The following is a 22,863-nucleotide window of genomic DNA, read 5'->3' as shown; positions in this document are numbered from 1 at the left end:
TCGAAAAGGTGTGGAATGATTATTACAAAACCTGGTGGATGAGTTAGGCAGGTGACAAGAACAGGCCGATTAGATTTTGGTTCAGGTCCAGATCGAGATTTGGTCTATAAATGGGATACAAAACGTAAACTGTTCAGCCTGGTGGAGGCATGCGCTCTACAAAGTCCATTCCAGTTTGTTTGATTTAAATGCATTCCTGAACCGCTGGACAGTCAAACTCCTGAGCCCTGGAGAAATTCCTGACATAATGGACAGTGGCACTGCTTCAGCGACACAGGTGCACCATTCCACAAATAATCTGTCCACCATCCCAGTGCACATACTCCATTGTCAACATGTCCGGGGTTACTCCGCTAGTCTTCCATTGCCAACATGCTGCTGGAGGGAGTGGGTATTGTGATTGGAAAACGATGCCAATTCTGAAAACACATCCTTCCACTTCCGCATGGAGCAGGTATTGATTAGTCAAAATATAATACACCATACATCTCATAAAAGTGTGGGAATTACCCCAGCCATAAGGATGGATTGTTTGCTAATGCAGATAAAACACCCTGGTGATGTCCATGCTTGGTCCACTGTTCTCATCCCCACACCTCCGCGAGCATGATTGAATTGATCGGAGTATATGAAATAACATCGATGAGTCTACTGGCCTACCCCTTCAAAGAGAGAACTGTGGGAAATATAGGACGAACCTCAACCCAGATGAAAATCCTGGCAACCCCTGTGTCACCACTGATGAATAAGGATTCCGAGGACCTCTTTGTTAAAATAACCTTTCCGAGCCGCCATGACCTTTCCTTTGAAGAACCACAAGAGCTGCATCTTGCTGGCAACAACACCACTGTTCAAGTTCTACATCAAGTCAAACAACATTCTGTGTTACATTACATTTACATCACTGCTATTAGATCTACCTGGATCGATCCTGAATTGCCCCTCAACAGGTTACCATTTTGATTATGTACCCACACAGGATACCATTGCAAGCAAATCATTCGCACAGGGACTGCAGTGGTTTAAAAAAAGGAAACAGCTTTTCAAGGCAACTCGGGACAGCACTAAAATTCTGCCTTTAAAAGGAGTGCGAGCCACCCCACATATGTGAATAAAGGCAAAAGAAAGAAATGACTAAAACACTGCTTCCACCCACTTCGGCATCTGGCCTCCATGTAATTGGCATTACTCATCGGGAAAGTTTGTGGGTGGAAAAGCTATCTTTACCCAAGATACATTTCCCACCAGAAAGCGTGCAGATTTACCACTTTATGATACTCTTCGGGGCAAACAGCGCAATGACGTCACACCAGTACCCAATGCAATGAAGTCACGTGTGAGTACCAAATGGTGACGTCACGTCGGTCGATTGTGCGTTTCGCACTTTGGGTCACAGATTCATCATCAAACCATTGGGCTTGCATCAATATAATGGCACCGGTTGTAAATTGAAGTTGCAAGTAAGACTTTTTCCAAAAAATTTCAAAAATATTTCCAAAACTTCCTTGCACATTCCCGAGGATGTTCTGTGTCACTCTTAGCTCCCGGAATCAGTGTGCACCACAATATCTCGGCATTCCTTAATCTGACAGCTCATGATCATTATTATATTACCGCCATTAACCTTCCCCAACTCAACAATTGTACTTGATAGCTTCAGTTTCCTCTGCTCTTCCCCATCAATTTTTTTCCCAGTATGTTCAATCCCTTGAGGTTTGTCCCACTGTCAGTTCTACATTGCTCTTCCATTAATCTCACTCCTGCAAAGAAAAATCAAAAACAAGTACAGATACATTTAAAGTACACCGACCCCATGCCAAATAAATAAATAACTTCCTCCAGTGCGCAGCATTGCTATGGCACCTTCGGCGCACATAGAAACGGTATTGGGAGAGAGAGGTGTACAATAATTAATTGATTAATTGCGTAATTAAAATCAATAAATTAATACTAATCGTAAAATAATTTCTCAATTAATTGGCTAATAGCATATCTCAACCACCAGTGTTTAATCCGAAGCTGCAACTTTTTGGAAATTAATTAAATACGTCATTAACCGGGAAAAAAATTTTTATTTTTTTATTTTTTGTCATACAGAATCGAGGCTCGTGTAAGAGCTAACACATTGAACATGAAAACATGCACCGACACATAAAACATACAATAAAGGGAGCGGGAGACAAGATGGGGAGAGAGGGAAGCACACAAGCACAACAACAGAGAACAGGGACATCGGTAGATCTGTGGGAGAGGGGGGGGGGGGAGCTGGGAGAGGAGGGAGGGGTACATGGTATAGAGCAAATGAACACTACAATGAATTTCAGGAAAGGAGTTGGAGATTCAAACAGGCGGATTTGGGGTGTTTTACCGGGGGTAGAAAAGATCAAGGTTTTGGATGGGGGAAGATAAGAGATGGTGGTGAACAGCTGTTTTAAAGACCTTGAGGGAGGAGTGGGATTGAAGTGAGTGAGGGAGATTGTTCCAGAGGCGGGAGAAAAGAGGAATGAAGGACTGAAGGGGAACAGAGAGTCTTGATTTTGGCAGTTTCACCAGAAGAGGGTTGCTGGCAGTTATTTTGCGTCCTGCAGGAATATTTGGGGGACAGAGCACAGACAGAGTTGGGGGAGCAAGGTCGGAGAGGAGTCGGTAGAAGACAGAAAGACCACCAACCTGCCTGTGGTGAGTGAGTGAAAGGCCCTCAGAGATAGCTTCATCGCGGGAGATTCCAATGATTCTGAATGCTTTGGTTTCAACCGCGTGAAGCCGAGCTATGTGTGAGGCAGGATCACCAGCCCAGAGGGGAGAGCAGTATTCCATTGAGCTGTGGATGAAAGCCTTGTAATGTGGTGAAGAGCTCAGGTGTGCCCAGAAAGGACTTTGAACGACGGAGGATGCCCAGTCGGCGACTGGCTTTGGAGCCCAGCTTGGAAATGTGGTTTTCCCAGGAAAGATCATGGCAGATAGTGAGACACAAAGGCTTGAGTGACAGAACTTCTTTGAGAGGATTGTTGAGAAAGTAGATGGGAGGGTTGTCCAGATGGTATTTTTGGTGAGACAAAGTGAGAGTGTGAGATTTGTCAGGATTGAAGGACATGTTCCACTTGTTTGACCAGTTTGTGATATGGTCCAGGTCTGCAGAGAGTGAAGAGGCTGCTGCCTGTCGATCTGAGGGTTGAGATATGGAGCGACAGAGAGTGTAGTCATCAGCAAAGAGATAGGGAGGATTTTGCAGAGAGTCAGAGAGATCATTAATGAAGAAAAGAAAGAGCACAGGGCCCAGCACACTGCCTTGAGGAACTCCAGCCTGAACAGGAAGGGGGAGATGAGGGAATTCCATTCAGGGCCACACGTTGACTGTGACCAGACAGAAAATCTGCAAGCCATGCATGGAGGTTTCCATGGATACCATAGGTGGAGAGTTTGGTTAGCAGAGCGGGGTGCCAGACCGTATCGAAGGCACGAGATATGTCAAGGGAGACGGCTCTGATTTTCTGTTTGGCATTGAGGACCTCCATCTATTGTTGAGACAGCAGAAGCAGCATGTCCAGAGTAAAATGACCTGGTCTGAATCCAAATTGATGATCCGAGATCAAGCCATTGGAGAAGAGGAAGGATTTGATGTCAGAAGTGATTAATTGATTAATTGATTAATCAATAAATAATTAATTGATAAATTGATTAATCAATAATTCAGAAATATCCTTTATAGCCAAATCACTTGGTCACTGTCGTGTCCAAATATCAGCTTCCCAGCTCAAAAGGTGCCTGAGACAATGCCTAGAAGATAAAGAAAATAAAAAGTAATTAATAACGAAAATAAATAAATAATAATCGTAAAATAATTAATTTATTAATCAATTATCTAATAGAATATCTAAACCACCACCGTTTCATTCGAATCTGTAACTTTAATCTGAAATAATCATCATTGGCCCAAAAACGCTCACAAAATCCACCCATAACTTTGCCCTCAACATCGATGGTATCCCAGTATCCACCTCCCCTCACATCCGGAATCTTGGAGTCATCTTTGACCAAACCCTCTCCTTCGACAAATACACGAAACAGATCACAAAGTCAGCCTTCTTTCACCTGAAAAACATTGCCCGTCTCCGCTCATCCCTCTCCTCCACGGCTGCAGAAACCCTCATCCACGCCTTCATCACCTCCCGTCTGGACTACTGCAATAGCCTCCTCTATGGTTCACCCTAAAAAATCACCAATAAACTCCAATACATTCAGAACTCCGCTGCCCGTCTACTCACCCATTCCCGGACCCGTGACCACATCACCCCCGTCCTTTACAAGCTTCACTGGCTCCCCATCCCCCAGAGAATCCAGTACAAAATCCTCCTCTTGACATACAAAGCCCTCCATAACCTGGCCCCATCCTACCTGGCTGACCTCCTCTCCAGACACCCTCCCACCCGCAACCTCCGCTCTGCTGGAACCAACCTCCTGACCCCCTCCATCCGGACCAAATTCAGATCCTGGGGGGACAGGGCCTTCTCCATCGCTGCTCCCACCCTCTGGAACTCACTACCTCACACCATCAGAGACTCCTCCTCACTCACCACATTCAAAACATCACTAAAGACCCACCTGTTCAACACTGCATTCAACATTCAACCCACAGCATTTAACCCCTGACTATCTCTTCTCCTTCTCCCTCCTTATGCTTTAAATATTTCCCTATTGATTCTTGTCTTTTTGCAATTGTTGTTTTCATGTATTGTTATGCATTATGTTTGCCACTCTGTCAAAGCGCCTTTGGGCTTCTTGAAAAGCGCTATACAAAATAAATGAATTATTATTATTATTATTATTTTAAAAAAAAATCAAGTCAATAATCGAATAATTACTCGATTGTCCACATGTCAATTTCATTAATTGTACAATAATTGTATAATTCAATCAACTCATTGATTAATAAAAAAAACAAAAAATAATGTTTTTGCCAAAGCACGTGCTCAATATTGTGCCCAAATGTCAGCTTCCTAGCTCAAAGGATGGCTGAGATATTGCCCGGACAAACAAACAAACAAATGAAAAATCACTCACAGAGCGACACTTGGCAAAACAGAACAAAGTAGAATGGCACTCAGTAGAGCATCCTTTTGACCTCAAAAATAATTAGTGGTTCAATTCTGTGACCTGATATGCAAATTGTCTTCAAAGTTTAAGTTAATCGGATGAAAATTGACAATTTTAGAAATTTGGCCTATGTTGACCTCAAAAATAGTTGGTGGTTGGTTGCACCAAGCTGATATGAAAATCCTTTTCAAATTTCAAGTCAATTGGATGAAAATTAAGGATTTTAGAGATCTGAAAAAAGTGGTTGACCTTTGGCCTATGTTGACCAATGTTGAGTTTTTTATTTTTCATAAATTTGCAAAACTTTCTAAAATCCTGTTTTCTCTTTGTCATTATGGGGTATTGAGTGCAGATTGATGAGGGAAAAAATGAATTTAAACGATTTCAGCATAAGGCTGCAACATAACAAAATGTGAAAAAAGTGAAGGGGTCTGAATACTTTCTGAATGCACTGCATGGTCTAGTTGTGTGATTAAATATATATATATATATATATATATATATATATATATATACATACATACATACATATATATACATATATATACATATATATACATATATATACATATATATACATATATATACATATATATACATATATATACATATTGTTACGTGGTCCCCTCGGTGAATACCTGGTCTCGGTGACCCCCGGACCGTGAGAGGAACTTCGCCAGAAAGCTGTACTATATATGCGCTTTCGCCACGCAAGCCATATGAATTTCACCCAAGAGACAACTGACGTTCAAGGATATATTTCCAATGGTAATGATACCAAACAATTTCAATGACACAACCATCAACAATATTTCAATGACACAACCACGGAGATTTTCCCCGAGCAATCAACAACACATAATCCTCACCAATTCCCAATTCACAATCAATTCCCTATGATTAAGATGGCCATCTTATACATGTGTGTCCCGGTGAGTACTCACGAAACCCTTTTGGTCTCGGTCCCGCACAATGTCTCTGGGCCCCTCTTGACCAAGATGATGGTCGCCGTCACCGCACTCGGGCGGTAGAACGAACCCCGGGTGGACGTTTCTCCACCGGGCAGGTATCGTACCAGGCACCGTGGCGGCAGCCCCTCGTGGCCACGCGCAGCGGATACGGTAGAGCAAGCCAAACCCCACGCCGCTTGCAAGGCGCGTTAGGCCCCAACGTGCGACCCGCACGCGTCTGTTTGGACGGTGCCGCGAACGATTCCCGACGCGGGGTCGAGGCACGGCCCCACGTCAACTTGACGTCTCCACCGGGCAGGTACCCGTCCCCGGGAATTCCTCTCGCCTGACAGGTTTCGGAACGCCTCTGTTTTCCGCGCAGCGCAAGGTCGATTCCACCTTTTGTCGTCCCGGGGCGAGGAAAAAGATTTCTCGTCGCTTCTCTTGACCTCGTGTCTTTCCTCTTCCGTTTCCTGTCTCTTTTTCCAGAAAGGCTCCTGACCCTCCAACCACAACAACCCTTACTCGACTACACCGTGATAAGCCAAGATCTGAATATTAATTCACATAGATATGTAACACTCCCCCCCCTTCAAGAAAGAAAGTTTGACCCCAGCGAAAACTTTCGTGGCCGGCCAACTTGGATAAATAAACCAGATAACTCAACCCCCAACTCATCAGTTCCCCTGGGCAACAATTATCACAACTCAAAAATAAAGCAACAATTTTTCACAAAACCCCCAGAGATTTTCCAAGGTAATTCACTCTGGACAAAGCACCAGCCGCGACCTTGTCCCTGCCCTTTACATGTTCAATTTCCCGTTGGACTCCTGCCAAGCCAAACTCCATCTCCTGACCCTCTGACTTTGACTGTCAGTTTCTTGTGAATGAAGGTTAATGGGTTGATCAAAGATCCAAAGTTAAGCAACTTGATAGCACTTTTTCCGGGAGGCCAAGCTGAGTATTCACTACAGGGATGCCTTTAGGAACGTGGAGTTCACGGTTAGTCCGTGCAGGAAAGTTCTCTACATGGGCGCCTTGAGGAACGTGGAGTTCACGGTTAGTCCGTGTATGAAAGTTCCCTACATGGACGCCTTTAGGAACGGCGATCACGGTTAATCCGTGTAGGAATCTTGGCTCGGCGGCTCCGCCGCATTCAGTGCTTCAACTTCTCAGAACTTCCCTAATAATTATGGTGGGACCCCTTGTCCCTGTAGTCCCATGAATAGCGGTCTCCTTCTCGGCCACTACTTTGCCAATCCTTCCTTCGGGAGCTGCCGTAACTCAGGGAGCCTCCATAATAATATTGATTGCGGCCACCACCAAAACTACCGCCCAGTTGTCCTCTCCTGTAGACCTCTCGACGCCTACGAAATGCCTTCCCTACTGTTATGGTCCGACCCTCCAAATCCTTGCCATTCCAATTCTTCTCTGCCTCTCTGGCGTCTTTTGTGCTGGCAAACGTGACAAAGCCGAACCCTCTGGACTGTTGCGTTTCCCAGTCTCTTACCAACCGCACGTCCACCAGCGGCCCATATCTGTTGAAGACAGAGGTCAGAACTTCTTCCTCTGTTTTGAAGTTCAGTCCCCCTACAAATAACTTGGCACTTTTGTCGCCATCCCGAGCTGGGGTGGTGTTATTTTCCCTGCTGGGCTCTTGACCAACCCTCAGGTTACCATAAACTTGACCCCCGGCCAAATCATTCCCGATAACCACAGATACACCCTCTACAGGAAGCGTGGCTTGTAAACCGACGGTGACCGGTCCTGACACCAAATCGGACTCCAAATGGATGACATGAAGGGGAGCACTAACACCGCCCCCGATCCCCTGTAAACGAACACTATCCCCCGTTGCCGTCTCCTCGGACCATGGCAAAATGCCTTCAAGCATTAAAGATTGATGTGCCCCTGTGTCCCTCAATATCCTAACCGGTTTCCGGTTAGTCGAGGCTCCATCCCGTGACACAAACCCCTCTGAAATAAATGGTTGGTAACCCTTTTGATGGCGATTTCTTACGCTAGCCATCGCATTCGGAGTGGTAATAGTCGGACTCCGCTCTGGGTTGTCCCTTTGCATGCGGTAACAACTGGACATCAAGTGTCCCGGTTTCTTGCAAAAAGCGCAAGTAGGCCCGGAGGAAAAACTCGTGGTCTGCCTTGGGCCCCCCGAAATATAAGTTTGTCTTGGGCCCGCATCCCTCTGATTTCGACCAGGTGGGGTATCCGCGTTGTCCCCATAATCCTCTCGAGGTCGCCGCCATGTATTGTCGTTCTCCGCACCTGCTGTTCCCCACCTCCCCTGCGGAGATCTAGGCGAGGAGTTAGGTTTGTGGACCCCTATTCGGTGGGTTAAGGCATAATCATCTGCCATGGGGGCTGCGTCCCACAACTTTGGTACTTTCTTTTCCTGCAGGTACACTTTGATGTCCTCGTGGACACTCTGCTGAAATTCCTCCACCAGGATCAAGTCACGCAATGTTTCGAAGTCTTTCCCGACTCCTTTTGACTCACACCACCGATCAAACATGTTTTCTTTCACTCTGGCAAACTCCACATGGGTCTCACCCTCCCTCTTCCTGGCATTCCTGAATTTTTGCCTGTAAGCTTCCGGAACCAACTCATAGGCTTTGAGGATGTGCTTCTTCAGTACCTCATAATCTGCACATTGGTCCATTGGTAGCGCCGAATAAATCTCGAGCTTTTCCCACCAGCACACTTTGCACGAGTATGGTCCAGGCCTCCTCCGGCCAGTTTAATTGTCGAGCCACTTTCTCAAAGTGTGGAAAAAATCTCGCTACTTCCTTTTCACTGAACGGTGGAACCAGCCTCACATGTCTGCCCACATCCCAGGTTCTCTGGTAAGGTGTCGACCCCGTCAGCAAGGGTGGTGCCTCTCCCCGTTCTCTCATTAACTCCAGCTCCTTGAATTTAATTTCTTGCTGAAGCTCCATGTCACGTTCCTTTAATTCCCTTTCCGCTTTTCTCTCCTCTGCTTCGAGTTCCCTTGTTTTCATCCTTTCTAACCTTTCCTGGAGTTCTCGTTCCCCTCTCCTTTCTTCTTCTGCTCTTTCCTTTTCTGCTTTCCTTTCTTCTTCTTTAATCCGTTCCTGGCTCCGTAATTGCAACTCCAGTTTCCGGAGCTCAACGTCTTCTGGTTCTTCGGGTAGCCACTCCCAGGCTAACTCGTCCCATGTTCCTAATCCCACCATAGACTGTATCACCGTGGTCTGCAACTCTGCCTTCCTCAAATTAGTTTGGACCTCCAAGTTAAAATGTTTGGCCAATTTCAAGAGGTCCGACTTTAGTAACGCTCGGAACTGTGCCTCACTCGGTGTTACCGCAAAGTTCTGTGCCACAAACGCCATGGTGACTATCGTTAACACCTGTTAACCTTCCCCCAAGACTTTACCCCAATTTCCCAAAAATTTACCAATTAATACTTAATTAATAAATTTTAATTAATAAAAATATTATTTTATTATTTTATACAAATACTCTTTTAGATCCCGGACGTAGACCCAATTGCGAATCGTAATTTGGACGAGCCCCCAATTCTGTTACGTGGTCCCCTCGGTGAATACCTGGTCTCGGTGACCCCCGGACCGTGAGAGGAACTTCGCCAGAAAGCTGTACTATATATGCGCTTTCGCCACGCAAGCCATATGAATTTCACCCAAGAGACAACTGACGTTCAAGGATATATTTCCAATGGTAATGATACCAAACAATTTCAATGACACAACCATCAACAATATTTCAATGACACAACCACGGAGATTTTCCCCGAGCAATCAACAACACATAATCCTCACCAATTCCCAATCAATTCCCTATGATTAAGATGGCCATCTTATACATGTGTGTCCCGGTGAGTACTCACGAAACCCTTTTGGTCTCGGTCCCGCACAATGTCTCTGGGCCCCTCTTGACCAAGATGATGGTCGCCGTCACCGCACTCGGGCGGTAGAACGAACCCCGGGTGGACGTTTCTCCACCGGGCAGGTATCGTACCAGGCACCGTGGCGGCAGCCCCTCGTGGCCACGCGCAGCGGATACGGTAGAGCAAGCCAAACCCCACGCCGCTTGCAAGGCGCGTTAGGCCCCAACGTGCGACCCGCACGCGTCTGTTTGGACGGTGCCGCGAACGATTCCCGACGCGGGGTCGAGGCACGGCCCCACGTCAACTTGACGTCTCCACCGGGCAGGTACCCGTCCCCGGGAATTCCTCTCGCCTGACAGGTTTCGGAACGCCTCTGTTTTCCGCGCAGCGCAAGGTCGATTCCACCTTTTGTCGTCCCGGGGCGAGGAAAAAGATTTCTCGTCGCTTCTCTTGACCTCGTGTCTTTCCTCTTCCGTTTCCTGTCTCTTTTTCCAGAAAGGCTCCTGACCCTCCAACCACAACAACCCTTACTCGACTACACCGTGATAAGCCAAGATCTGAATATTAATTCACATAGATATGTAACAATATATATACATATATATACATATATATACATATATATACATATATATACATATATATACATATATATACATATATATACATATATATATATATATATATATATATTGTTGCGGATATGAGGATTGCATTTTTTTGATTGTGTGTATTGTATTGTGGTAAATTGTTGTGTAACATTGGTTGGATATGGCCCCTCCTGCCTCCAGAGTTGTGTAAAGGTAAAAAGGGCGTCCCGGTAGTTAATTCCATGAAACACCACATTGCAGGACACTATAAGACCCTTGTTCAGTAGCTTATATCTTTATTATGTGTTTTAGAGTAAGGCCTTGTCTTCCAGTAACATGACACTCCATTGCACCAAGTAAGAGATAGATTCCCTTCATTCCCATTCCCAAAAACCTCCATTTCCCCTTTCGTAATGGCCAAGCCTCAATTTGGCAATTACATCCCCTCCAAAGCCGCCATTGGCCACGAGGCAGGGTCGGGGAAGAAAGACGTGCCCGCCCGTCGTCATCAAGGGCGGAGCCAGAGGGTCGCGCGACCAACCATGGCCGAGGTGAGCACACCGATGGGCGTGTCCTGAAGGCCGGCGGCTTAATCGCCGGAGGCGTGATAAAAGCGTGCGCGCAAGAGTGACCAGAGAGAGTTGCAAAAAGGTCCAAGGCTGAGCTGAGCTGCGTGGTGAGGGGCAAAGGAGATGAGCTTTTACTGAGAGATGAGAGATGAGCTATGACAAGAGCTGAGTTGTGAGGTCCAAAAGCAGAGATCATCCAGGGAAGCGCAAAAGCCTGCTATTCGTCACCTTGCTCGCCAGCGGCAGCGTCCACAGCAGCAACACTCAACAGCCGTTTGGGGCCTGGACGGCGGTTTTGAGCAGGGCCGCGAAGGGACGGCGGCTGCCGAACGCGCCGATCGCGCTGCCAGCTCTGGACCTTCCTCTCCTTTCCAGCCATTCCTGCCTGCAAGTTCCCCATTCGTGTACGTGAGTTTGTTCTGTTTGCGCTGTCCTGGGTAGTCAATTAAGTCTGTATAAGCTAGTAATTTTCCCTGTGTCTCTAAAAGCTTCTGTATATTATTTTCTTATCTTTCCTTCTCCTTGGTTATTTTGAGCCTGTAAATAGTAAATAAATTTAGTAGTATTGTCAACCTTTGTTTCGTCTTTTTATTCCTTTTCTTCACATCCGTCGACTTTGTCTTTTCCCTGATTGAATAGCTGTGGCGCGATACGGCCAACGTCTGGGTGAATCGGGTTTAGTCGGGGAAAAACTGTTCGGCCGCGGCGCCTCCGCTCGGCAAACAACATCCTTAACCGCGGACCGTAACAATTGGTGTCTGGGTGTGTGATTCGAGGCCCGAACCAAATTTTTAAAAACATCTAGGAAAAAATTTGGTCAAAATTTGGAGCTGCTGGAAATTTGTGTTGTTTTAAAGCAAAACCCGAATTTTGAAATTGCGCCATGGCTGGTCAAGGCGATCGGATGCAGGTGGGTGAGCTAGAGGAGGGGTTAGGAGTAACCCAGGATCAGAGGGGCGAAGTAGAGGAGAACAATGAGGTGGTTGAGGAGGTGTCAGGCGCGCAAAATGGCGCTCTCGCGCACGAGGTTACGGGCGCGCAAAATGGCGCCTCGCACATGGCTGCGGGGACCGCGTCCGCGACCGTAGCAGCGCCGCCGTTGGATTCGGACCTTTTGTTGCTACAAATCGGGGCCCTTATGGACAAAATGAGGGACTAAATGAGGGATAATAGTCAGCAATTGGGGAACTGGATGGATGCTCAGGGTGAGCAAATGGGGGGCAAAATGGGAGAAATGGGGGAACGGCTAGAAGCTAAATTTGAGGGGTTAGACAACGGAATAAAAGAGGTAAAGAATGGGTTAACGGGGGTGGAAAATAGAATGGCTGCCCAGGAGAATCAGACAGAGGGGGTGAAAAATGGGTTAATGGGGTTAGAAAATAGGATGGAAGGCAAATTGCGGGAGATAGGGGAGCAATCCGCCCGAGAAATTAAACAAATGGGAGAGCAAATAGAGGAGGTGAAAATCGGGGTAGAAACCAAATTGGATGCTCAGAGGGATGAATTGGGACAGATGAGGGTGGCATCTACAAAAGAGAGGGAGGAGATGAAGGAGGAGATACGACGAGGGGTAAGTGAGGAGATCTCGGGGGTACGCGAGGAGGTAAAGCGAGGTGAAAAGCGTATAGAGAAAGAGGTGAGGAATAATACGGCTAGGTTACAGGGGGGAATAGAAGACCTGACGGAGGAGGTGGAACAGCTGACGGAGGGACAAAAAGAACTAACGGAGCAGGTTCAAAGGAACACTGCGGAACTAGGAGGGTTAAAAGCGACACAAAACGACATTAAAAATGACTTGATAGCGACACAGAGGCAATGTCAGATGGTACGTGAGGGACTGACAACGAGGTTGGACGAGGTGACAGAAGTAATGGAGATGAAGGACCAGCAGGTAAGGACGCACATAGAAACGGTCAAAATAGCCTTAGAGGACGAACTTGAGGAGACGCACCGGGAAATAAAAGAGGTGAAGCAAAAATTTGAGGAAGTGGAAGAAGAGGTGAGTGAAATTAAGAAGAGACAGACAGAAATTAAGAGAGAAATACAGGAGGAGGTGATGGAATATGTACAAGGTCGGTGCTCAACTCATAATGGTGTGCTCACTAACCAAATAAAAAGTTTGCAGGTGGCGAAGGAGGTGCGGAGACGAGGTGCCAAGGTGAGTGGCGATATACGTGGAAATGTATATGATGCGAGGGGAGCTTCAGTCGGCTTGGGGGTTGATTTGGATCCGGGTGTTCGTGAGAGGCCGTTGATGAAGTGTGCGACAGGTACGGTGTGCGAAGGAGGAAGTGTGCGAGAATGTCCGACTCTGGGGTGTGTGAGGAAAAAGTGCGCGCCAAGGAGTGAATGTGCTGTCGAGAGTGAGTCGGTCGTAGCACGTGTGCGAGGGAGCACATGGAAGCGCGTAGTGAGGAGTGTTACAGAGGATGTAACAAGAAAGTGTACACCTGTGGTGAGTGTTACGGAGGAAGTAACAGGAGAGTGTGCGCAAGAGTGTGCGCGAGAAAGGTGTGTAACGGACAGGCGCATGGGGAAAGAGTGCGCTGTCAAGAGTGAGGGAGAATGCACGCCTGTGGTGAGTGTTACAGAGGATGTAACGGGAGAGTGTGCGCAAGAGTGTGCACGAGAAAGGTGTATAACGGACAGGTGCATGAGGAAAGAGTGCGCTGTCGAGAGTAAGGGTGAGTGCGTTGTCAAGAGTGGTGGTGAAAGTAGTGAGAGTGACACGGAGCGTGAGTTGGTTGTGACAGGTGAGAGAGGATGTACACCTGGAATGGAAGGATGCACACCTGGAATGGTAGAGCGTGTGTGGGAATGCACACTTGAGTTGGTAGTGAGGCACGTGGTTGGGTGTGCGAGTGAGAGCACACCTGTGATTGTCACAGAGGAGGTGACCGAGGAGGGGGCGTGAAGAGGTGTGTTGGTGAGGTGTGCGAACGACGAGTGTGTGCCAAGGTGTTCGGTGGTCAAGTGTGTGACCAAGTCTGTGAGCGAAAGAACGAGTGCAATAACGAAGTATGCGGGGTGTACGGGCGGCGTTGGAGCATCGAGCTCAGTAAGGGTAAAAGGGGTAGCGTATGCGCCTAAGCATGCAGGTGAGGCATCGACGGTAACCGGGTTAGTGGTTAGAACGACATTTAGCCGAATCGGGCCCTCGGTGCGCGTCGGGCAGCTTTTTTTTTCAATTTAAGTTTTCAACTTCAATTGTTTATAAAATGTGATATGACGTATATTACAAATACATTTGTGCAAAATAATTGTTTGAATTATGATTGGTTTAAACCATGACAAAACGGCAACTCGGGTACAGTCATTTATCTATATATCTGTCCTGTCCTTTCGTCTGTCTGTCTATATCTATCGTATATATCGTATATGTCGATATGTATATGTATACGACATATGTATGTATACGATGTATACGATATCATGTATGTATACGATATGTATATGTATACGATATGTATACGACATATCGTATATGTCTATCGTATATATCTGTCTGTCCTTATACGTCCTGTCCTTTCGTCCTTTCGTCCTTTCGATCGCTCCACTCTCCACTCCACATTTATTGACTCAAAAAAGGTGCAAAAGCAGATGCTTGCAACTACAGACCAATCAGCCTGCTCCCAATTATCAGCAAAGTCATGGAATCCATCATTGCTTCGGATATCAAATCCTTCCTCTTCTCCAATCCTTTATCTCCAATAAAAACATTGCCTCAAACAGGGAACCATGATTGTCATGGGGCCCGCAAGGCTAACCCCCGCTCTAGCGGGGAAAATGGCCTGAAAACGATCATTCATATTCATTCATTCTCCAATGGCTTGATCTCCGATCATCAATTTGGATTCAGACCAGGTCATTCTACTCTGGACATGCTGCTTCTGCTGTCTCAACAATGGATGGAGGTCCTCAATGCCAAACAGGAAATCAGAGCCGTCTCCCTTGACATATCACGTGCCTTCTATACGGTCTGGCACCCAGCTCTGCTCACCAAACTCTCCTCCTATGGTATCCATGGAAATCTCCATGCATGGCTTGCGGACTTCCTCTCTGGTCGTAGACAACGTGTGGCCCTGAATGGATTTCTCTCATCTCCCCTTCCTGTTCAGGCTGGAGTTCCCCAAGGCAGTGTTCTGGGCCCTGTGCTTTTTCTGGTCTTTATCAATGATCTCTCCGACTCTCTGGAAAATCCCCTCTATCTCTTTGCTGATGACTCCACTCTCTGCCGCTCCATTCCTCTTCCCTCAGATCGGCAGTCTGCAGCCTCCTCACTCTCTGAAGACCTGGACAAAATGACAGACTGGTCAAACAAGTGCAACATGTCTTTCAATCCTGACAAATCTCACACTCTTACTATGTCTCTCCGAAAAGATCGACTGGACAACCCTCCCATCTACTTTCTCAACAATCCTCTCCAAGAAGTTCTGTCACTCAAGCTTTTGGTTCTCACTATCTGCCATGATCTTTCTTGGGAAAACCACATTTCCAAGCTGGCCTCCAAAGCCAGTCGCCGACTGGGCATCCTCCGTCGTGTGAAGTCCTTCCTCGGCACACCTGAGCTCCTCACCACATACAAGGCTTTCATCCGCAGCTCAATGGAATACTGTTCTCCCCTATGGGCCGGTGCTCCTGCCTCACACCGAGCTCGGCTTCACGCTGTTGAAACCAAAGCTTTCAGAATCATTGGAATCTCCTGCGATGAAGCTATCTCCGAGGGCCTTTCACTCACTCACCGCAGACAGGTAGGTGGCCTTTCTGTCTTCTACCGACTCCTCTCCGGCCTTGCTCCCCCAGCTCTCTCTGTGCTTTGTCCCCCAAATATTCCTACAGGTCGCACAAGATCTTCCAGCAACCCTCTGATGGTTAAACTGCCGAAATCTCGGCTCTCTGCTCACCTTCACTCTTTCATTCCTCTTTTCTCCCGCCTCTGGAACAAACTCCCTCACTCCCTTCAATCCCACTCCTCCCTCCAGATCTTTAAAACAGCTGTTCACCACCACCTCTTATGTTTCCCCATCCAAAACCTTGATCTTTTCTTCCCCCACTAATTCACCACAGATCCACCTTGTTTGAAATTCCAACTTCTTTCCTGGAAGTCCTGGCAGTGTCCATATGTTTTATACCTCTCCCACCCCCCCTCTTCCCATGCCCCCCCCCCGAAGCCCTCTCCCTCCCACAGATCTCTCGATGTCCCTGCTCTCAGATGTTGTGTTTGTGTTCCTCCCCCTCTCGCCCCATCTTATCTACCGCTCCCCATGTTATATGTTTTATGTGTCGGTTTGTCTTTCTATGTGATTAATGTTAGCTCTTTCACGAGCCTCGATCTTGTATACAAATATATATATATATATGTATATATATATATATTTATTTATATATATATATATATATATATATATATATATATATATTGTTGTGGATTTGGGCAGTCTACACATCTGGGCAGTGCCTGTGTTGTCACTTAACGACTCCCTCAAACTTTTGTTTCGGTGGTTGTGAAGTGTTTTTAATAACGTTGTGGTGGTTTTCATTCACGTGATGGTGAGGTATTTTGAATTATGTGGTGCTGAGGTGTTTTTAAATCACATGGTGGTGAGGTGTTTTGAATTACGTGGTGGTGAGGTATTTATAATTACGTGGTGGTGAGGTGTTTTTAATTATGTGGTGGTGAGGTATTTTGAATTAGTTGGTGATGAGGTGTTTTGAATTACATGGTGGTGAGGTGTTTTGAATTAGTTGGTGATGAGGTGTTTTGAATTACGTGGTGGTGAGGTGTTTTGAATTACGTGGTGGTGAGGTGTTTTGAATTACTTGGTGGTGAGGTGTTTTGAATTACTTGGTGGTGAGGTGTTTTTAAATGACGTGGTGGTGAGGTGTTTTTAATTTCGTGGCTGTGAAGTGTTTATATTAGGTGTTTTATGGCTGTGAGGGGTTTTTAATTTCGTGGTGGTGGTGTTTTTATTGCATGTTTTATGGCTGTGAGGTGTTTTTATTACATGTTTTATGGCTGTGAGGTGTTTTTATTGCATGTTTTATGGCTGTGAGGTGTTTTTATTACTTGTTTTATGGCTGTGAGGTGTTTTTATCACGTGTTTTATGGCTGTGAGGTGTTTTTATTACGTGTTTGATGGCTGTGAGGTGTTTTTATTGCGTGTTTTATGGCTGTGAGGTGTTTTTATTACTTGTTTTATGGCTGTGAGGTGTTTTTATCACGTGTTTTATGGCTGTGAGGTGTTTTTATTACGTGTTTGATGGCTGTGAGGTGTTTTTATTACGTGTTTGATGGCTGTGAGGTGTTTTTAATTTCGTGGTGGTGAGGTGTTTTGAATTTCGTGGTGGTGAGGTGTTTTGAATTACGTGGTGGTGAAGTGTTTTGAATTACGTGGTAGTGAGGTGTTTTTAATTTCGTGGTGGTGAGGTGTTTTTAATTTCGTGGTGGTGAGGTGTTTTTAATTTCGTTGTGGTGAGGTGTTTTTAATTTCGTTGTGGTGAGGTGTTTTTAATTTCGTTGTGGTGAGGTGTTTTTAATTTCGTTGTGGTGAGGTGTTTTTATTACGTGTTTGATGGCTGTGAGGTGTTTTTAATTTCGTGGTGGTGAGGTGTTTTAAATTACGTGGTGGTGAGGTGTTTTGAATTACGTGGTGGTGAGGTGTTTTGAATTACGTGGTGGTGAGGTGTTTTGAATTACGTGGTGGTGAGGTGTTTTGAATTACTTGGTGGTGAGGTGTTTTGAATTACGTGGTGGTGAGGTGTTTTGAATTACGTGGTGGTGAGGTGTTTTGAATTACTTGGTGGTGAGGTGTTTTGAATTACGTGGTGGTGAGGTGTTTTGAATTACGTGGTGGTGAGGTGTTTTGAATTACTTGGTGGTGAGGTGTTTTGAATTACGTGGTGGTGAGGTGTTTTGAATTACGTGGTGGTGAGGTGTTTTGAATTACTTGGTGGTGAGGTGTTTTGAATTACGTGGTGGTGAGGTGTAATCGTCCCAAACTTCCAGTCTGCACCTACCCCTCCCCTATGTATGTGCAGAAGGGTTCTTTCTTGAAAAAAAAAAAACATTCAACCTAAATCTTCAACCTAAATTGCCTATAAAAATGTAATATCACAAACACAACAAATACATTTGTGCAAAATAATTGTTTGTATTATGATTGGTGAAAATCATGACAACACAGCAACTCAGGTACAGTGATTAGCCTCAGCTAAAATAAGCCCGTTCCTCAGTAACGACGCTTGGTGAGGCGAGCGTAGCGAGCCAAGCTATTATCTATATATATATATATATAAATATATTGCTCGGCTTGGAGTGTGTGGGACAGAAAGAAGGAGGATGTGTGACAAGGTGGCCCAGGTTGCCTTGAAAGGCTCATTTTGGATTTGGAGGAAGTTTATGGAGGCACGTCGAACGGTTTCGGTTATGGAATAGAAATGGAGGTGTGTGTGTGTGTGTGTGTGTGTGTGTGTGTGTGTGTGTGTGTGTGTGTGTGTGTGTGTGTGTGTGTGTGTGTGTGTGTGTGTGTGTGTGTGTGTTGCAGGAGAGGGTCATGAGTGGATGTGCTTTTGCATGAATGGTCTTGCATGAATTTCCATGAGTGGTGCATGTTGGTAAGGGTAGGTGGTTGGTTGTGTGTGGTGATTAAAAACTCATTATCAGATACAAATCTTACAAGAGGCAATATGAACCATTCAGCCTCCACAATGCCTCATAGTTATGTAATCCCATTGCAAAGAAGATGGCAGACACACAAAGGTATAATTATATATTGTTTGTCACTTATTTATTTCCATTTTCACTCTCAAAGTGTGAAGGGACGACACTATACATTTGAGAAGTTTCATGGGGGTGAGGACAGTGCATACATAAAACGACTGACTCTCTGTCACCTCCATTTCCTGTTCCACCTCTCTGCTCCAAAACTTTCCCACGACAAAAGTGCAACCCTTTCCTCTTCCACACCCCCTGCCCCCCATCAAATATTTATCACCAGCAAATACCACTGTCGCTTCTCTGATGTGAATACCAAGAGATTGGGGAGAGAGATAGAGAGACATGTGGGAGGAGAGTGCTGGAGAGGAGTGGGGGCGAGGAGGGGACAGAGAGGGAGAGGGGCGAGGTGAGGTGAAGGGGAGAGGGAGAGTTAGCAAAGACAGTGATACCTTATGCTTTATGACCACACACACACACACACACACACACACACACACACACACACACACACACACACACACACTCTTTTATTTATGTTTCGCCCGTGAATTAACACTGCACCGTAGCGCAGGTGACTGAGCTGTCGTTCACTTCACCTAACCACGTCGGTCACTCAGCACTGCCCTTTCTTAAAAAGACTTTGTGAACACCATGGGGCCACACCGCAGGTCTCTCTCAACATCCTACCCATCTATTCACTGAATATGGAGAATGAGAGATCTTCTTCTTCTTTATTTTAAGTTTTTATGGTGTTTTCAGAGCCACAAATCTTTGTATATGCCACGCGGTCAGACATAACAGCGGTGAAGGAAAGGGCATTCAGGTAATTCAAAATACGATATGGATTTCCCACTCTCTTTTTAAAATCTCAAAACTGCCTTGCAGTCAGTCGAGTCTCAAAAGAGTCTCAAAAGAGTCTCAAAAGAGTCAAAACTCTCAAAAGAGTCGGGGATGCTTCTGGTTCACATGGCCAAAAATATTCGGCAGATCTGAAACGCCAATACATTCTGAAGGTGGGAATACTTTCTGAAGGCTGTGTATGAGTGAGGAAAGTGAAAAAAAAAATTCAGTGCTTTATTGTTAAGAAACCGTTGCAGCCTGTTCCGAGTCAAGGCATTGTTAAGCAGGCCAAACCAAAATGGCAGCTTAAGACCCCAGCGAGGTGACATAAGGCTTATTTTGCTTTGTTGTGATGAGCACCCCGAAATTATCTTCACAAGTGGTGTTTAAATTTATCCAAATACACAGTTTTCATTAATGGTGTTGGCTTAGCGGTTAGGGTGCAGGCTTGGGATCCAAGGATCCTGGGTTCGAATCCCGGTCTGATCGCTAAATTAACGCCAGGGGGGTTGACTCAGCCTGTCATCCTTCCGAGGTCGGCAAATTGAGGACCAGCTTGCTGGGATGAATGATCACGGTGTGTACCCAGATTTAGAATAGGTACACCGTATCCCTGCGCATCGTAAGAGCGTGACCAAGGGTTGGCATCAGGAAGGGCATCCGGCCATAAAAACATTGCCTCAAACAGGGAAACATGATTGTCATGGGGCCCGCAAGGCTAACCCCCGCTCTAGCGGGGAAAATGGCCTTAAAACGATCATTCATTCATTCATTCACAGTTTTCATTAATGCACTCCTTGGGAGATCCCTTAGTAAGCGTGCAAACATTTGGGCTCCTATGTTTCATGGTTTTGGAGTTATGGAGAAGACACACACACACACACACTTGTTATTATAGATAACAATCCTAATGTTGATGCCCAGAACATGAAACTGTTGTATATTTTACAGTGACAGGTGCAATAAACCCCAGAACATTTGTTGAGAACACAACCACTTTATACCACAATACATGCTGTGCATGTAATTTTCTGTGGCTGCCCAGCTAACACAACACCGTTGGGCCAACGTTGGAGCAACGTCAGCACTTACGTACAAGGATATGCTACTGCATTACCTGCCGAAAACAAATTAACTGGATGCTGCAATGCTGCAGATGGTCGGCATGATGATTTGAGGAGCATTTCCTCTGATGGAGATAACAGTCACAGGAGATATAAAACTAGAACGGCACTCGGTAGAGCGCATACCTCCGCCAGGCTGAACATTTTGCGTTTTGCATCCCACCAATAGGTCGGATCTGCATTCGGACCTGAACCAACATCATTTCGTTTATAATAGGCAGTGCTGAAAAGCAAGGAACCATGATTGTCTGTGTGCCAGCTGGTCCGAAATGTCATATAATTAAAATAATTAAATTACAGACATGGGCCTTTAACATCGTGACCCTCAACAAACAAAACTTTGTGTTGGTTTGTCCATTGCCCTTACGGATGTCTTTGTGATTCCTGTAAACTTGTGCTGATATCTCCTAAGATCTTAAAAGTCATTAAATGTGCCGAAGCTCTACGAGCCTGAGACCAATGTTGAAAAGGGGGAAAAAAAATAGAAGACATGTTGAAAACTTCTGAAAAAGGGAAAAAAATAGAAGACATAGAAGTAGGAAAAACTTCGGAAAAATCTTGATTTGCTGAATCATAACATCAATTGCTTGCAATCTATAAGCAATCAAACAAACGAATGGTTAAACTCACCCGAGCCCAAACTTAACCGAGGCGTGAATTTCCTCGAATCGTGTGGGCTGTGGCATCCTGGGCGTGGTCATGTACCTGCCAGCCAAGCTTTGCCCCCTCAGGACGGGCGCCGTGGACCTCCCCGGATTGGTGAGAAGCCTGCGCCTGCATCGAGCCCCGAGTGTGAAAACAATATGAGGAAACTCAATGTTACTGCCTAGAAACAGGAAGTCATTATATTCTGGTGAAACTTCTGGTCTTAGTACATCCGGTGCCATATGGCAACTGTACGGAGAATGTGCGGCACGAGCACGTGTTAGACTCGATATCATGTCGACATTTGGACACTCACTGCCAAGTGCCAATGTACACGTGGCATTGATGTATCATAAAAAATGAGCCCAATAAAAACATCTATACATCACATCCCCTAACTTAATTGAAAAAAAATTATCGATAAAGATTTCTTATTTCAGGATTAATGCTATTGGAGATGGTCTTATGTAGCCTGCAATTAAAGAGAATTCATTAAACATCCATGCATGTTTGTAATCATCATTAATGTCATGTTTACCAGATATATCATGTTCATGGAAACAGTTTGACCTCGAACAGCACTCGGTAGAACACATACCTGTGCCAGGCTGAACAGTTTACATTTTGTATCCCACTGATAGGCCGGATCTGCATCCGGACCTGAATCAAAACCTAATCGGCTTCTTCTTGTCACCTACTAAGCTTATCTACATAGTTTTGTCATAACTCGTCCACAACTTTTTGAGATATCGTTCTATATATCGTTTTTGGCCCTATCACTCAATGGTGAACTATGACGCAAAACAACAACAACAACAACAACATGCATTTTAAGACCATTTTCCCTACTAGAGCGGGGGTTAGCCTTGCGGTCCCCATGACAATGTTCTCCATCTTGCCCTATTTTCTGCATCTCTCCTTGTTAAGCCCCTTGCCCGCATTTCTTCTTCGACCATCTTTAGCCAAGTCTTTCTCGGTCTTCCCCGTCCTCTACTTCCTTCTACATTCATTTCCATCACTCTTCTCAACCAGTCACTTTCATCCTTCCTCAACACATGACCAAGCCATCTCAACCTGTTCCTCTTCACAGCATCCATCACAGGTTCTATTCCCATCATCTTTCGCAATTCATCATTTGTCTTCCTCTCTCTCTCAACGATACTCCGCACATCCACCGAACCATTCGCATTTCCACCCTTTCCAGCCTTCGTTGCTGGTCCACGTTCATTACACATGTCTCACTCCCATAAATCATAACACTTCTCACACATACAGCATACACCTTTCCCTTCAGCTTCAATAACACTCCCCTCCTCGTCAGCACGCCACTCAGTTCCCGAAACTTCTTCCATGCACATCTCACTCGAGCAACCGTTGCCGAGTCTGATCCACCTTCTCCATTCAGCTTATCTCCGAGGTAACAAAATGTTTTCACACCTTCCAGCTTCACG

General features: G+C 45.7%; 1 protein-coding gene across 4 annotated transcripts in view; it reads right to left on the bottom strand.

The window, feature by feature from the left end:
- Positions 1–22,863, bottom strand: part of LOC144889080 (rho family-interacting cell polarization regulator 2-like) — a 163,489-nt gene that overhangs the window by 35,029 nt on the left and 105,597 nt on the right. For all 4 annotated transcript variants that reach the window (XM_078768919.1, XM_078768918.1, XM_078768917.1 and 1 more), the window contains exon 3: positions 21,398–21,541. In XM_078768919.1, coding sequence (XP_078625045.1) covers positions 21,398–21,541 — 144 coding nt within the window. The remainder of the gene's footprint in view (positions 1–21,397; positions 21,542–22,863) is intronic.

Source organism: Myxine glutinosa, unplaced genomic scaffold (genome assembly GCF_964187855.1).
Source record: "Myxine glutinosa unplaced genomic scaffold, kmMyxGlut1.1 SCAFFOLD_702, whole genome shotgun sequence".
NCBI lineage: Eukaryota > Metazoa > Chordata > Myxini > Myxiniformes > Myxinidae > Myxine > Myxine glutinosa.
The sequence above is the reverse complement of the archived record's forward strand: the minus strand, read 5'-3'. Positions and strand labels throughout refer to the sequence as shown.